Here is a 16362-nt window from a genome sequence, read left to right on the forward strand (position 1 = left end):
CAGATCTGATCACAACCTGGTGCACCTTGTCCCTGTGTATGAGCCCTTAGTGCGCAGGGAGCCACCAGCCACCCGCACAGTACAGAGATGGTCAGAGGAGAGCGAGGAGGCTCTTAAGGATTGTTTTGAGTCGACTGTGTGGGAGGTGATTTGTGATGACCACGGTGAGGACATCGACAGCCTTACTACATGCATTACTGACTATATAAACTTCTGTGTGGATAACACTGTACCTACCAGGACTGTACGGTGTTTCTCCAACAACAAACCTTGGATTACCCCAGAAATTAAAACCGTCCTCAAGCAGAAGAGGAGGGCCTTCAAATCCAGAGACAAAGAAGAGTTGAAAAGGGTGCAGAGAGAGCTGAGGGGACTGATAAGGAATGGGAAGGAGAGCTACAGGCAGAAGATGGAGAACCAGCTTCAACAAAACAACGTTGGTGAAGTCTGGAGAGGCCTCAGAACCATCTCGGGCCACAAACAGCAGAACTCTCTGCCTGGGAGGGATGTGAGATGGGCAAATGAACTGAATCATTTCTTCAACAGATTTGACTCAGCCATGAGGCAGTCTGCAACATCGGCTGCAGACTCACCCACCCCCACTGCTGCTGTTCCACCTCAGACACTTCACACCTCCTCTATTCACCCTGCTCACTCCCCCCCACCCCCAACAACAGCATCCAATACACACTCAACACAAGGCTCCAGCCTGTCTCTCTCAACCACCCAGGTTAGGAGGGAACTGAGGAGGATTAATGGCAAGAAGGCAGCGGGTCCAGATGGCATCAGCTCGAGGGTCGTCAGGTCCTGCGCGGACCAACTGTGTGGGGTGATGGAGCACCTCTTCAACCTGAGCCTGAGGTTGGGAAGAGTCCCACAGCTCTGGAAAACCTCCTGTGTTGTACCAGTGCCAAAGACTTCACGCCCCAAGGACCTCAACAGCTACAGGCCGGTGGCTCTGACATCCCACCTGATGAAGACCCTGGAGTGGTTGGTCCTGGCTCAGCTTCGGCGCCTAATAAGCTCATCACTGGACCCACTTCAGTTTGCCTACCAGCCTGGCATTGGAGCGGATGATGCCGTCATTCACCTCCTACATCGTTCCCTCGCTCACCTGGAGACCGCTGGAAGCACTGTGAGAATCATGTTCTTTGATTTCTCCAGTGCCTTCAACACCATTCTTCCCTCGGTTCTAAAGGACAAGCTGGTGAACTCTGGAGTGGACCATCACCTCACTACCTGGATCCTGGACTACCTCACCGACCGACCACAGTATGTGAGGACTCAGGGCTGTGTGTCGGACAGGGTCGTCTGCAGTACGGGGGCCCCACAGGGAACGGTTCTGGCTCCGTTCCTCTTCACCATCTACACTGCAGACTTCTCCCACAATTCCACCCAGTGCTTCCTGCAGAAGTTCTCTGATGACTCTGCAATAGTCGGCCTCATCACTGATGGGGACGACAAGGAGTACAGAGGTCTGATCCAAGACTTTGTGGACTGGTGCCAGCTGAACTACCTCCAGATCAACGCCAGTAAAACCAAGGAACTGGTGGTAGACTTCCGCAGGCACAAGCATTCTCCACTGCAACCACTGAACATCCAAGGTATGGACATTGAGGCTGTGGACAGCTACAGGTACCTTGGTGTTCATCTGAACAATAGACTGGACTGGACTCATAACTCAGACGCCCTCTACAGGAAAGGGCAGAGCAGGCTGTACCTGCTGCGGAGACTCAGGTCGTTTGGAGTGGAGGGCCCACTCCTGAAGAAATTCTATGACTCTGTTGTGGCTTCTGCTATCTTTTATGGTGTGGTCTGCTGGGGCGGCAGCATCTCTGCTGGGGACAGGAAGAGACTGAACAGGGTGATCCGAAGGGCCAGCTCTGTTCTAGGATGCCCTCTGGACCCAGTGGAGGTGGTGAGTGACAGGAGAATGGCGGCTAAGCTGTCATCCCTGTTGGACAACGTCTCCCACCCCATGCAGCAGACTGTGACAGCACTGAGCAGCTCCTTCAGTGGGAGACTGCGGCACCCACGGTGTGGGACGGAGAGATTTCGCAGGTCTTTCCTCCCCACTGCTGTCAGACTCCATAATAAAGACTTTAACTGATCAAGCACACACATCCATACATATGCAATAATACTAAGTGCAATAATCCTTTCTGTCATCGTTGTATTTTTACTCAGTTGTATATAGTATTTGTATTTGTATTCTATTTTTATCTTATTGTATATTTATTTTATTTTATTCTACTGTATATAGTATTTTATTTTATTCTATTCTGTACAGTTGTGTACTGTATTTATTCTTATTGTATTCTAATTTTTGCCTCATAACTTTTGCACTGTCCACTTCCTGCTGTGACAAAACAAATTTCCCACGTGTGGGACTAATAAAGGTTATCTTATCTTATCTTATCTCTTAAGGCATATGTGCGTGGGCAAATAATTTCTTTCTCTGCCCATTCCACTAAAAGCCACAAAGCCAAACTTCAAACTTTGACTACACAAATTTGTGACATAGATAGACAGGTTGTTGACAGTCCCACTCCTGATTTGCATAAAAGACGACTTGACTTGCAGACCGAATTTGATTTACTTTCTACGGCAGATGCTGAACGTCTCTTACTTCGTGCGCGTGCGACTTATTATGAACATGGTGATAAGCCCAGAAGGCTTTTGGCCCATCAGTTAAAACGTCAGGCCTCTTCTCGATTAATTTCTCAAATTAAAGATGCGGCAGGCAACTTGGTCTCTGATTCAAAGGAAGTCAACGAGGTGTTTAAGACGTATTATTCCTCCCTATATGAATCTGAATCTGCTGCTGACGCCTCTGAGATGGATTCCTTTTTTAACGGTCTTATAATGCCCACTGTCGATCCTGTTATAGCTGAACAATTAGATGCCCCTTTTAGGTTGGATGAAATTGTGCATGCAATCAAGACCATGCACAATAGTAAGGCACCAGGACCTGATGGGTTTTCAGTTGAATTTTTAAAAACATTTGTAGACAAGTTAGCCCCACTACTTCTTTCAGTGTATAATGAATCTTTTGTACGTGGTCTATTGCCCCCTACATTGTCTCAAGCACTAATTACTGTTCTCTTAAAGAAGGGTAAGGATCCTACGTCTTGCACCTCGTATAGGCCTATTTCACTGCTGAATGTTGATGTTAAAGTCTTGGCTAAAATTTAGCAATTCGCCTTGAAAAGGTTCTTCCTACTATTATTTCAGATGAACAGAATGGCTTTATTAAAGGCCGCCAGCTGTTCTTTAATGTCTGCACGCTTTTGAATGTCATTCTTTCCCAACACTCGACCACTAATTCAGAAGTAGTTATCTCACTTGATGCTGAGAAAGCTTTCGATCGTGTGGAGTGGAACTTTCTCTTTGCGGTCTTGCAAAGATTTGGTTTCAAGGACAGATTCATTTCATGGATTCGACTGTTGTACAAGGCACCCCAAGCCAGTGTCTATACAAATGGTGTTTCCTCTGGCTACTTCTCATTGTCACGCGGCACGAGACAGGGTTGCCCCCTGTCCCCCCTACTTTTTGCTATTGTAATTGAACCCCTATCTATAGCTTTGAAGGCTCTTCCTCATTTTCGTGGTATTTCCCGGTCAGGCCTTGACGTAAAATTGTCTTTATATGCAGATGACCTGCTTCTATATGTTTCTGATCCCTTATCTAGCATACCATCGATTGTGTCTCTATTAAACAAATTCGGCTCTCTGTCAGGTTACAAAATAAATCTTCTTAAAAGTGAATGTTTCCCCATAAATTCTTTAAGTCTTACACGTAAACAATCTGACATTCCTTTTAGACTTAGCCCTGCCGGCTTTAAGTATTTGGGAGTTAACGTGACTCGTACTTTGTCTTCTCTATACTCTTCCAATTTCTCCCCTTTAATGACTCAAATTCAATCGGATTTTCAGAGATGGAAATCGCTACCTTTGTCCCTAATTGGTCGGATCAATGCTGTAAAGATGAACATTTTGCCTCGATTGTTATTTCTGTTTCAGAGTATTCCTATATTTTTACCTAAAGCTTTTTTCAAAAAGTTAGACCAGCTAGTTACATCGTTTTTGTGGGGAGGGAAACACCCCAGGGTGAGGAAATCATTATTACAGAGACTGACATTTGATGGTGGTCTTGCCTTGCCTAACTTTTTATTTTACTATTGGTCCTCTCATGTTCACAAATTGACCCATTGGCTTGAATCTCAAGAACTGCTGTGGTGCAAACTGGAACGCCTGTCGTGCACTTCCTCATCCTTAGAAGCTTTATTGTTCTCTCCACTACCACTTAAGCCTTCTCATTTCACCCAAAATCCCGTGGTACAGTCTAGTCTAAGGGTCTGGTCACAATTCAGGAGTCATTTTAAGTACATCTCTGCGTCAGTACACATGCCCATCACGCAGAACCATCTGTTTACTCCTGGCCTCATTGATGGTACCTATGTACAGTGGAAGCATCATGGTATTAATACGTTTAAGGATCTCTATAAAGATGGTACTTTCTTAACTTTTTTAGACCTGTGTTCAGAAACAAATCTTCCGGCTACCAATCTATTCCGTTATTTTCAGGCACGGCATTGCACTTCTGCTCTCTTCCCCTCCTACCCTCTTCTTCCAAATGTCCAACCGTGGGAGGAATTCTTATCCCTTAAACCCAATAAGAAGTCAATTATATCTTTAATATATAAACAACTTATGGGTTTAAATGTCCATTCAGTTGCTAAAATTAGGGGGGCTTGGGAGCGGGAGTTAGGAGTAATTTTTTCGGATCAGCAATGGGAGAAGGCAGTATCCAATGTCCGTTATAGTACGTCCTGTGCCAGGTTACAACTTATCCAGTTCAAGGTGTTGTACAGGGTTTACTATTCAAAGTCTCGTCTGTCTGAGATTTACCCACAAGTGATGGATCAGTGTGAGAGATGTCATGCCACCCCATGTGACCTAGGCCATATGTTCTTTCTGTGCCCAAGACTCCATGGCTTCTGGAGTCAGTATTCAGTTATTCTTTCCAAGGCTCTTGGGACCCAAATCTGCATGGACCCTTTTCTAGCTGTTTTTGGGCTTCCAGTCAACACTGGTCTAACCGACCCTACACACTTCAAAATATTAGCCTTTACATCACTTTTGGCTAGACGTTGCATCTTACTCCTTTGGAAATCTTCAAAGCCACCTTCAGTTTCTTTTTGGTTTAGAGATGTGATGTCATTTCTTAAATTGCAAAAGATAGGCCTTGTGGCGAAGGGAAATACAGAGAATTTTATCGTATCTGGGGCCCCTTCGTAGACTATTGCAAGTCATTACACGCTCTACCAGCTGATTAATATCATATCTCTTCCCCCCCCCCCCCCCTTTTTTTTTTTGTGTGTTTTGGGGTTTGTTGTTTGTGTTTGTTTTGGGTTTCTTATTAGGTTTTGTCTTGTTTGTTTATTTAAGCGTGTGTGTGGGTGTGCCTGTGTGTGTGTGTGTTATCGTATCTGTTCATGTAAGAAAAACTAAAAAATATGTGAGGGGAACAGATTGTATTGTCATTGTAAACCACTGTACACTTGTCTCTCAATAAAAATATGAGAAAGAAAAAAAAAAAAAAAAAGAGTATACCTGATAACCCAGGTGGTTTTGGAGAGTTGTTTATTGACATCAGAGTCTCTGGTAGCCTTCCTGGCCTTTTTATCAGCTATTGGAAAACAGCCTGATTTTAGTAAACGGCGTCGAGTGAGTTAACGGTCTTCCATGCAGTGTTTACTTTTTGCAAAGCCAGTCAACCCCCCCCCCCCCCCCCCCCACACCACCCTGCAGTCTGGCACAAAGCAAAGTGTGTTACCTGCAAGGACAGCACAGAGGAGAACCATCAACATCAGAGCGAATGGAACATTTTGGGGATTTTATCTTTTTCATTTTGTTCAGTCCCACCACAATGCTGGCAGCCGTTGTTTTCCTGCTTGTACTTTATCTTGTTTCTATCATTTTCATCTCTAAGGAAAAAGGAAATGAACCCCCAGGACCGAGACCTCTGCCCCTGCTTGGTAACCTGTTGCAATTAGATCTTAACAGACCCCACAAAACTCTGTGTGAGGTAAAATAACTCTTCTCAAGATCTGAATCAAAAGAAGCCAGTTTAAACATATTACAATACCTAATGCTATGTTATGGCCCTAGCAGGGTCTCCTGTGAAATGTTAGGGGAACGTAACATGCTATTTAATTATTATTATTTTGAATGATTCTTCCAGCTTTCAAAGGAATATGGCTCTGTATTTACTCTTTACTTTGGAACCAACAAAGTCGTGGTCCTGGCTGGATATGAGACAGTCAGAGAGGCACTGGTCAACTATGCAGAGGAGTTTGGAGAGCGCAACATCTCCCCGATACTTAATGATATAAACCGAGGTCATGGTAAGATTCTTTATATTGTGGTTTATTAAGTTTAATTTCATGTTCATAAATCTGTGTTAGCCCAGGGAAATTGCAGGTTTTGTTATTTGTGATCACTAGAGATATAAGAAAACATGATCGAAACAGGCTACACAATTAACAGCATGTTTCCTCATGTTTTGCAACAGCTGACCAATATCTTGAAGTCCAGGTTTCTTTTCAATCAGAAAAATAATATTTCAAAATAATATTTTAAAGGTTTAGTGGTGCATATTCCTTTGTTCTCGATGTCTGCCATGAGAGTAAGTTCTGCTGTTTGTGACAACATTGTGTTGTACTTTGAGTTCAGTTGATAGTTGGCTTTATAATAACATTTCACCAATGACACAGATGGAAACGTCAGATCAAAAGTGATAAAATGACTCTGAAATAAAAAATTAAAGACCCGTAGAATTACGGTTGAAAACCTTAAAAACAGATGATTTTCTTTTTGAAGAAATGCTGATTTTATTTTATTTTTTTGCTCTGATCTTTGCTGTTTTGCTTGGTTAAGATCAGATTGAGCAACAGCCCCCTTCACTCTCACTGACCTGACAGATCGCTCAACAGCAAATCCCTTTATCAATGTTTTACTTTGTGGATTTTACATTTAACACACATTAGCATGTTATATTACCAGCTAAAGTCACTTTCCCTTGCTTATCCAACTCAGAATCAGTGGTTGGTTGAGGTGGTTTGATGCTTTATATTTATTTTGTAATTATCTTTTTTTCTTGCTTTGTAAAAGTCGTCACTCTGCTGCCTTCAGACTTATCCATGTTTGAAATAATCAGCACATGATTGGGAAATCCTGGACTGACATATCGAGTTGATAACGACAGTCATCTGACCTCTTACCCGATTGGTGATGTGAAAGAGAATTAACACAGGAAAAAACAAACAAACTTTGAAATGATAAATATGATAAAGTAGGACCTCAGCTGTGGAGCCCGAGAAGTACACGCTGAAATACAAAATTACATGAAACACATACTGTCAGTTCTTTATTTGAGTTAAGGCATGAATGCAAAATTGAGAACTCTGTCACAGAGACTACTGCTGAAACAGACAAAGGTCTGCGCTACAAGCCTGATTGTTCATTTGTGCCTCTGCTGAACTGATGAATGTCAGGCTCTGGCTGCTAGGCTGGAGCAGACATGCATTATACCTTATGTTTTGTAGGAATTTTGTTTGCAAATGGAGAATCGTGGAAAGAGCTGAGACGTTTTGCCCTCACCACCCTCAAAGACTTTGGGATGGGCAAAAGACTTTCTCAGGATAAAATCCTGGAGGAGTGTGGTTATCTGATTCAAGTGATTGAAGAGCATAAAGGTATGGCGATAGTGTGTGTACATGTAAGTGATGACATTGTGTGCTGAAGCAGTTTTGAACCCTGAACTTCAACTTAAAGGATTTTTAAAATTTTTTTAGCACACCTCTAAATTTTGTGCATTTCTGTTAGCCCGTGTACGAATTTATTTATTTTAGATTTTTCCCCCCCCTTGTGTGTCAATTTACAGGAAATGCTTTTGATACAGCTCTTCCAATAACTTACGCAACAGCCAACATTATCTCCTCTATTGTGTACGGAAGCAGATTTGACTACGGTGACCCTGTATTCAAGAACATGGTGAAGCGAGCCAATCAAACCATATGTGTCTCAGGTTCTGCATCAGTCCAGGTTGGCTTTTTGACTTGACGCTGTTTTTAAAATAAATTACACATAAGATTTAAATCCACTAATATTACCACTGTGCAAAGGATCGAGGTATAAATTGATACTGTTACAGCTTTAACAGCAATCAGCATCTGTTTTCATGCTGATTCAGATTTGATGATGTTACCGGCACCAGACCTAGGGGAATCTGGACCGGCAGCAAGCGGCACACAGGCTAGAGAGCACTGCGTAGCCAAATATGAGCAAACTGTGGATTAATAGAGAGGACATCGAAGTTAGCGTCTTGCTCAGGCTGGAGCTCATTTATTTCTCCACATATACACAATACAAATCACACTAGACCATGCATTCTTCCCATAAAATAACAGAGTTCATAAACAAAAATAAAGTTACAAAAAGCATTCTCTCAAAAGCAAAATAAATACAAACTAATTCAAAATGACTTTACATACTCACACTTACACAAAACACTCACGGCCAAAGCATAACAACATACCAAAATAACCCATCTCACATTCACACAACCTTTCCCCACATTCGCGCCATATATGCTATTACTTTTGAACATGGCGTCTCCTGAACGCAACCAACATGGCGGCAGACGACTGCAAACATTGTTTCACCAACAAAAAGCTTTCCCCTTAATACATGTACTCAGTACTGCTTGGCTAACACTAAAACAAACACTACAACACATTTTCGGAAGTCGCAGGTTGCCACTGTCATAGCATATACTTATAGTGCTACGTAGCATTAAAGCATTATGCCGATGATACACTAATACTCATTACAACAAAATACCACAAAACAACATCATCACTCTCATCTCAAAATATAGCCGAACAGTTGTTACTCAACTTACATGACATTTAGAACCAGTTCGGTAACATAAAAGTTTGTTTGTCAGTACCTGTGGATTAATAGAGAGGCCGGGACCAGATCCGAGCTGCCAGGTTCTCAATCCATCCTACGCTCGATTCGATTCTGCAGTTCTTCCTGCTGCTCCCGCTGTTTGGCCATGTGTTTTGCAAATGTGGCTCTGTGGTGCATTGGAAATCTGACTGTTTGCTTTTTCACAATCTTTTTTCTTCTTATTTTATAAATTTGTTTGTTGCTCATTGAGCCAAAGAGAGTAATTCTTAATCATGAGATACAATAAAATGTATACAGTGGGGCAAAAAAGTATTTAGTCAGCCACCGATTGTGCAAGTTCCCCCACCTAAAATGATGACAGAGGTCAGTAATTTGCACCAGAGGTACACTTCAACTGTGAGAGACAGAATGTGAAAAAAAAATCCATGAATCCACATGGTAGGATTTGTAAAGAATTTATTCGTAAATCAGGGTGGAAAATAAGTATTTGGTCAATAACAAAAATACAACTCAATACTTTGTAACATAACCTTTGTTGGCAATAACAGAGGTCAAACGTTTACTATAGGTCTTTACCAGGTTTGCACACACAGTAGCCGGTATTTTGGCCCATTCCTCCATGCAGATCTTCTCGAGAGCAGTGATGTTTTGGGGCTGTCGCCGAGCAACACGGACTTTCAACTCCCGCCACAGATTTTCTATGGGGTTGAGGTCTGGAGACTGGCTAGGCCACTCCAGGACTTTCAAATGCTTCTTACGGAGCCACTCCTTTGTTGCCCGGGCGGTGTGTTTTGGATCATTGTCATGTTGGAAGACCCAGCCTCGTTTCATCTTCAAAGTTCTCACTGATGGAAGGAGGTTTTGGCTCAAAATCTCACGATACATGGCCCCATTCATTCTGTCCTTAACACGGATCAGTCGTCCTGTCCCCTTGGCAGAAAAACAGCCCCATAGCATGATGTTTCCACCCCCATGCTTCACAGTAGGTATGGTGTTCTTGGGATGCAACTCAGTATTCTTCTTCCTCCAAACACGACGAGTTGAGTTTATACCAAAAAGTTCTACTTTGGTTTCATCTGACCACATGACATTCTCCCAATCCTCTGCTGTATCATCCATGTGCTCTCTGGCAAACTTCAGACGGGCCTGGACATGCACTGGCTTCAGCAGCGGAACACGTCTGGCACTGCGGGATTTGATTCCCTGCCGTTGTAGTGTGTTACTGATGGTGACCTTTGTTACTTTGGTCCCAGCTCTCTGCAGGTCATTCACCAGGTCCCCCCGTGTGGTTCTGGGATCTTTGCTCACCGTTCTCATGATCATTTTGACCCCACGGGATGAGATCTTGCGTGGAGCCCCAGATCGAGGGAGATTATCAGTGGTCTTGTATGTCTTCCATTTTCTGATGATTGCTCCCACAGTTGATTTTTTCACACCAAGCTGCTTGCCTATTGTAGATTCACTCTTCCCAGTCTGGTGCAGGTCTACAATACTTTTCCTGGTGTCCTTCGAAAGCTCTTTGGTCTTGGCCATGGCGGAGTTTGGAGTCTGACTGTTTGAGGCTGTGGACAGGTGTCTTTTATACAGATGATGAGTTCAAACTGGTGCCATTCATACAGGTAACGAGTGGGGGACAGAAAAGCTTCTTACAGAAGACGTTACAGGTCTGTGAGAGCCAGAGATCTTCCATGTTTGAGGTGACCAAATACTTATTTTCCACCCTGATTTACGAATAAATTCTTTACAAATCCTACCATGTGGATTCATGGATTTTTTTTTTCACATTCTGTCTCTCACAGTTGAAGTGTACCTCTGGTGCAAATTACTGACCTCTGTCATCATTTTAAGTGGGGGAACTTGCACAATCGGTGGCTGACTAAATACTTTTTTGCCCCACTGTATATGACACAATATGCACTCACAGTCATTAAGAGAATACATGGTAACGCTACCTGAAAATATAAGATATCTTTAGATGCACAGCAACAGTAACTTTGTTAATTGTGATTTCAATGATTTCTGTGAGAGAAATTCTGAAATAAGTTAAGTCATTGGTGCTTTCACAAAAATGAAAACCAGGATTTAGTGAAAAATTGTGTAATAATACTATATTGACATTTTTAAGTATGTAAACTGTGTCATATGACAAAGTAAAGTGTATTTCATTTTATTTCTGATAATTACGTGTATTTACTTGGAATAAGCTTTGTTTTACTGTTTTTTCCACAGCTTTTTAACATGTTTCCTCGGCTGTTCGGTTGGATAAAAAATCGCCAGGTGGTGTTAAAAAATGTTGAGATGGCTGTCACAGATATAAAGAATTTAATTAATCATCTGAAAGAGACTCTGGAGCCCGGACTGTGCCGAGGGCTTGTGGACTGTTTTCTGATTGTGAAACAGAAAGAAGAAGTAAGACAATATGTGTTTTTTAAAATTATGATAATATTATTTACACTTTAGGTTTGATAGCAATAAGCAATGTGAGTGTTACTTCTTTTAGGACTCCTGTGTTTTGGATACTCACTACAATGAGGAGAACTTGACATTCACAGTGAGCAACCTGTTTGCTGCTGGCACTGACACCACAGCAGCCACACTGAGATGGGGTTTGCTGTTAATGGCTAAATACCCACACATACAGGGTAAGGAACTGGACAAGACATGCAAGTCTCATTATGTATGGTAATAACACATAAATAGAGTTCAGTGTCCTGTTGGGGTACAAGACCAAGGACTTCAGTTATGGGTTTACTGACATGTCAGCATGTGATATCAGAGAGATAAGGCAAAAAATTAGGAGTTTTGTCTTTGTTACTACCAGTCAGTGGTAAATAAATACACATGTCAGATGCAAACAATGTGCACCATAACAATATTCTGTGTATATTTTGGATTTAAACTTTTTTTTTTTACACATTTTAGCAGATCTGTTAAAACTAATGTGGACAAATGCGTTTCTTTATTTTGTCTCTGCAGAGCAGGTCCACGAGGAGCTGAGCCGGGTAGTAGGAAGCCGACAAGTTTGTGTAGATGACCGGAAAAACCTGCCGTACACTGATGCAGTCATTCACGAGACTCAGAGACTGGCGAATATTGCTCCCATGTCTCTTCCTCACCAAACTAGCCAAGATGTCACCTTCAAGGGATACTTTATCAAAAAGGTCAGCTGCTGTACCTAAATATATTTTAACATCTTGATTCACTTCTGATAACCTGAACTAGTTCTGTAGATGTACATCTACATGAGAAATCTTCTTGGTTTCCCACAGGGAACTATTGTGTTTCCCCTTCTCACCTCTGTCCTGTATGATGAGAGTGAATGGGAGAGCCCACACACTTTTAACCCTTCACATTTTCTGGACAAAAAGGGTCAATTTGTCAGGAGAGATGCCTTCATGCCCTTTTCTGCAGGTATGACAACTTTGATAAAATGTACACTTCCACAGACGTGATTGGATTTAAATGAGTGTAAACTGCTCTTGCAGGTCGCAGGATGTGTCTCGGAGAAGGTCTGGCTAAGATGGAGCTCTTCCTCTTCTTCACCTCCCTCATTCAGCGCTTTCGTTTCACTCCTCCACCTGGAATCACAGAGGATGAACTGGATCTCACACCAGCTGTGGGATTCACCACCCCTCCTTCATCTCATATGCTGTGTGCTGTCAGTCGCCAGTGAGAGACACATGGAACTTGACATTATAGCATTTACTTGTGACAATAGCATAAGCAATAGCATCAAACAGATGTCAGCATTCTGAACAACAGGCAAAGGCAGATGTCAAGGGAACAGATTTTTCTGACTACTTTTTAGTTTTACTCCCTACAGTTTCAAGCAAATATCTGTACTTTCTACTTATTACGTTTTCAAAACAGGCTCATTACTTTGGCTATAATGCATTTGGGGGGAATCATTATCTCGTTATTATCTTGTCACTGTGGACCTCCCAGCCCATTGTTCCTTCACTGGGCTGGTTTCAGTCATTATGCAAATGTACTGTTAATTAGATTGGAGAAACCTGCAGTCAGCTGACACTGAAGAAGTCACTTGGATGAGAGACGAAACGTTTCTCCCACTGAAAACGCTACTTTCAGATAAACAGAATCAACTTTTGGAGACTGCAGACCTTTGTTTGTTTATTAATCACCAGTGGATAAAAAAAGATGACATGTGTCAAAGTCAGGGATTAAAAGTGATTGTTTTTAAGTGTCAGTTAATTTCCAGTGCAGCTTTCCTCTCAGCTCAACAAACATCACAAACACACAAAGTGTTTGTGTGCAGTTTGTCTCAAAGTGTGTTGCTAGCTAAAGGTCCAGCTGCTGTATTTCCTTGCTGTAGGTTAGTGCAGGATAAACAGGTTAGTTAGGACGAGAAAGAGCGGACTCGACAGCGGAGCTCCTTGCAAATAAACAGTGTGGTTTATTTACAAAGTGGTAAAAACAGTGAACAGCTGATCCAGGTACAATGAAAGTTGAGTGGGTGGTTTTCTCCTCTTCTTTTCGTCCGTGCCCGAGTAGAGAATAAACACCCCGTGTCCTCCAATAACCCTCGTCCCAGGTGATGATTAACCCTCGAAATTCCGAGAACACAACATCACGGGCAGGCCGACCGATGCCAGTCACTTCTAACAAGTAAAATCAAAGTATAATTGACAGAATGAGTGGAGTCATTCAAATTTTTGATTACCAACCAGAACTTTGTTTGAATGATTAACAGATCATATCAGTATTTTTGTTTTTCACTGTTATTTTTTAGAGAGTAATTTGTTAGAGGTTTATTCTTTCAATTGCAGGAGAATTGTGAAAAATGTTGTTTTCTGCAGATACATTTGGAATTGTGCATTTTCAATAACGGATCTAAAATGGCAATAAACGAAAGTCTTTAGCTTTTCAGTTTGCTTTTTGCACGCAGTGAAACACATCATGAACATAAAGAAGACACACTTTTACCAAAACAGTGAAGATACTACAAATGGCATGTAAAAATACAGCATGTTGGATCAGGTTTAGATAGGTATTCTTACATTGTACTCTAATTTATTCAATATTTAAATCTGCTTAGCCAGCTATTTTAGTGCAACAAACCTTTGGAGGAAACTAAGCTCTATAATGAACACTCACAGTCCAAGCCATTAACAGTCAGATTTATGGTTGACCAGACTTTAGTTAGAATTTGTTTTGTTTTGTTTTTTAGACAGTAATTTTTTAAAGGCTTTACCTTTTCCATTGGTGCAACCTTTTAATTTCTTTTTTTAAATTTACCTATGCTGTGTCTATGTTTAGTAGTTAATACCCAGGTAACATCCTTGACCACATTAGTTGTTCTTCCTGTTAAAAGCGGGTTTTTCCTTCCTACTGTTGCCAAAGCACTTGCTCAGGGAGTCATATGATGGTTGTAATACAATTAATTGAAAATTCATAACAGCACTTATCACAGCCTATAAACTATAACTAAGAACTATAACTCCTTCCCATTTGCACCGAAACACACCCACAAAGAAAATAAGTTTCTTTTTCTGTACTAAAGTGCAATGGTGAAAGTGAGGTTAAAGTAAGTAAGGCGTCGTCAAAGGAGCTTGCAAAGAAAAGCGTCTGGACTTCTTTAAGTTACTTGAAGACGTTTCACCTCTCATCCGAGAAGCTTCTTCAGTTCTAAGGTCAAATGGTGGAGAGTCCCAGATATAAACCTAGTGGGAGTAACCCCCCACAGAGGGACAAAAGGACCCCCTGATGATCCTCTAATCGCCTGAGCCAAGGTGTGGAACTGGGTGTGGGTCCCAATCAGCCAGAGTTTCGGGTGTGTTCATTGTGAAACCTGGCCCCACCTTATCATGCGAATTCCTGGGATCAGATGGCCCAGGATGTGAGTGGGCGTTAAGGCGTCTGGGAAGGGATCTCAAAACTGGATTATAGATGGCAGAGAGTTGGTGTCGTAAACCCCCGCCTCTGTTCAAAGATGGTCGCTCACAGTGGACATAGATGGCTTCTTTCACTCCTCTTTCAAACCATCTGTCCTCTCTGTCCAAAATGTGAACATTGGCATCCTCGAAAGAGTGTCCTTTATCCTTAAGATGCAGATGGACTGCTGAGTCTTGTCCTGTGGAGGTGGCTCTTCTGTGTTGTGCCATGCGCTTGTGAAGTGGCTGTTTGGTCTCTCCAATGTAGAGGTCTGGGCATTCCTCGCTGCACTGTACAGCATACACCACATTGTTAAGTCTGTTCAGACGTAAGTTCAGACTCTCCACCATTTGACCTTAGAACTGAAGAAGCTTCTCGGATGAGAGGTGAAACGTCTTCAAGTAACTTAAAGAAGTCCAGACGCTTTTCTTTGCAAGCTCCTTTGACTACGATGACCTGGATGACTGAGAACCTTCACAGACATAAGTAAGGTGTCGTGAAGAAATTGTGATCCCATTCTTGGAAGCACAAAGAAGAGGGGGAAGCACCGAATATGGATGATTTTGGAGAAGATTAGTCTTTCCTTCTAAAAGTTGCAGGGGATACATATTCTTTCAGACTTTGTGTCTCGGTATGCCTTAAAATGGGCCCCTTTCTATAAGGCAAGTCTTTTGTTTAGCAAATTCTTAAGAATCCACCAAATAACCCAGGTGATTTTGGAGAGGATAAAAGTTTCCTCAAGTGAAATACTTGATGGCTTGGAACATGAATCTTTGTTCTATTAGGATCTCTTTTTCTTTTTGATAGTTTCCACTGTAGCTTGGGGAAGTCTGCACTAAGTGCGCACATGTTTATTGACATCGATCAGAGTGTCTGATAGTGTTCCTTACAGTGGCTGGGAAGTGCAAATCACAAGTCCGCAACAAATTAACAAGTGGCTCTTGACGGAAAGGGATTGTCTGAAATACTGGAAGGGACTCAACGGTAGGGCTTTGGAGTTGACATAATGCCGCAATGTATTGTGGGAGCGCGGCGCCATATATCTGGGTCACGAATCAAAGCAAACACACTGTGCTGGAAGGACGGTTGCTAGAAACATGCTTAAAAGCAGTTTAAAAGAAAAGGGACGGTACAGAGACAGGTTGCGTCCGGATGCAAAGAGACGGTACTTGCAGAAAATAGCGTACATTGGAAATGTGGAACCGTATGAAATACGGCCGTGGAGTAGAAACCCTGACGACCTACCGCTATTGACGTAGCCTGATATATTTTCGTACCTTGTCTGTGGAGTCAGCGTGTACAAGGTGAACCGGTTTCGCAATTATAAATCTCTGGAGGGACACATTCAAATTAGTGCAGCATAAATTCATTCATGAGGGGGAAATTACAGTGAGAACATGTGGAGGCTGTTAGAGGGATAACATAGTGAGTTCAGTGCATTGATGTGATATTGTCCTGATGGATTTAGTTATTCTTTATGGTTAAAGAAATT

The 16362-nt window shown here is 42.1% G+C and overlaps 1 protein-coding gene across 1 annotated transcript; it reads left to right on the plus strand.

The window, feature by feature from the left end:
* The first annotated feature begins 5803 nt into the window (after positions 1–5803).
* Positions 5804–13327, plus strand: LOC146671663 (cytochrome P450 2K1-like). The gene is made up of 9 exons (XM_085404012.1): positions 5804–6090; positions 6247–6409; positions 7610–7759; positions 7948–8108; positions 11208–11387; positions 11479–11620; positions 11955–12139; positions 12248–12389; positions 12464–13327. Exons 1-9 carry the CDS (start codon positions 5881–5883, stop codon positions 12649–12651), a joined length of 1521 nt encoding a protein of 506 aa, XP_085260138.1. The 5' UTR covers positions 5804–5880; the 3' UTR covers positions 12652–13327.
* Positions 13328–16362: the final 3035 nt, after the last annotated feature.

Source organism: Rhamphochromis longiceps, linkage group LG4, assembly GCF_057381845.1.
Source record: "Rhamphochromis longiceps isolate RC_006_pf linkage group LG4, R_longiceps_female_GT1.1, whole genome shotgun sequence".
Classification (NCBI taxonomy): domain Eukaryota; kingdom Metazoa; phylum Chordata; class Actinopteri; order Cichliformes; family Cichlidae; genus Rhamphochromis; species Rhamphochromis longiceps.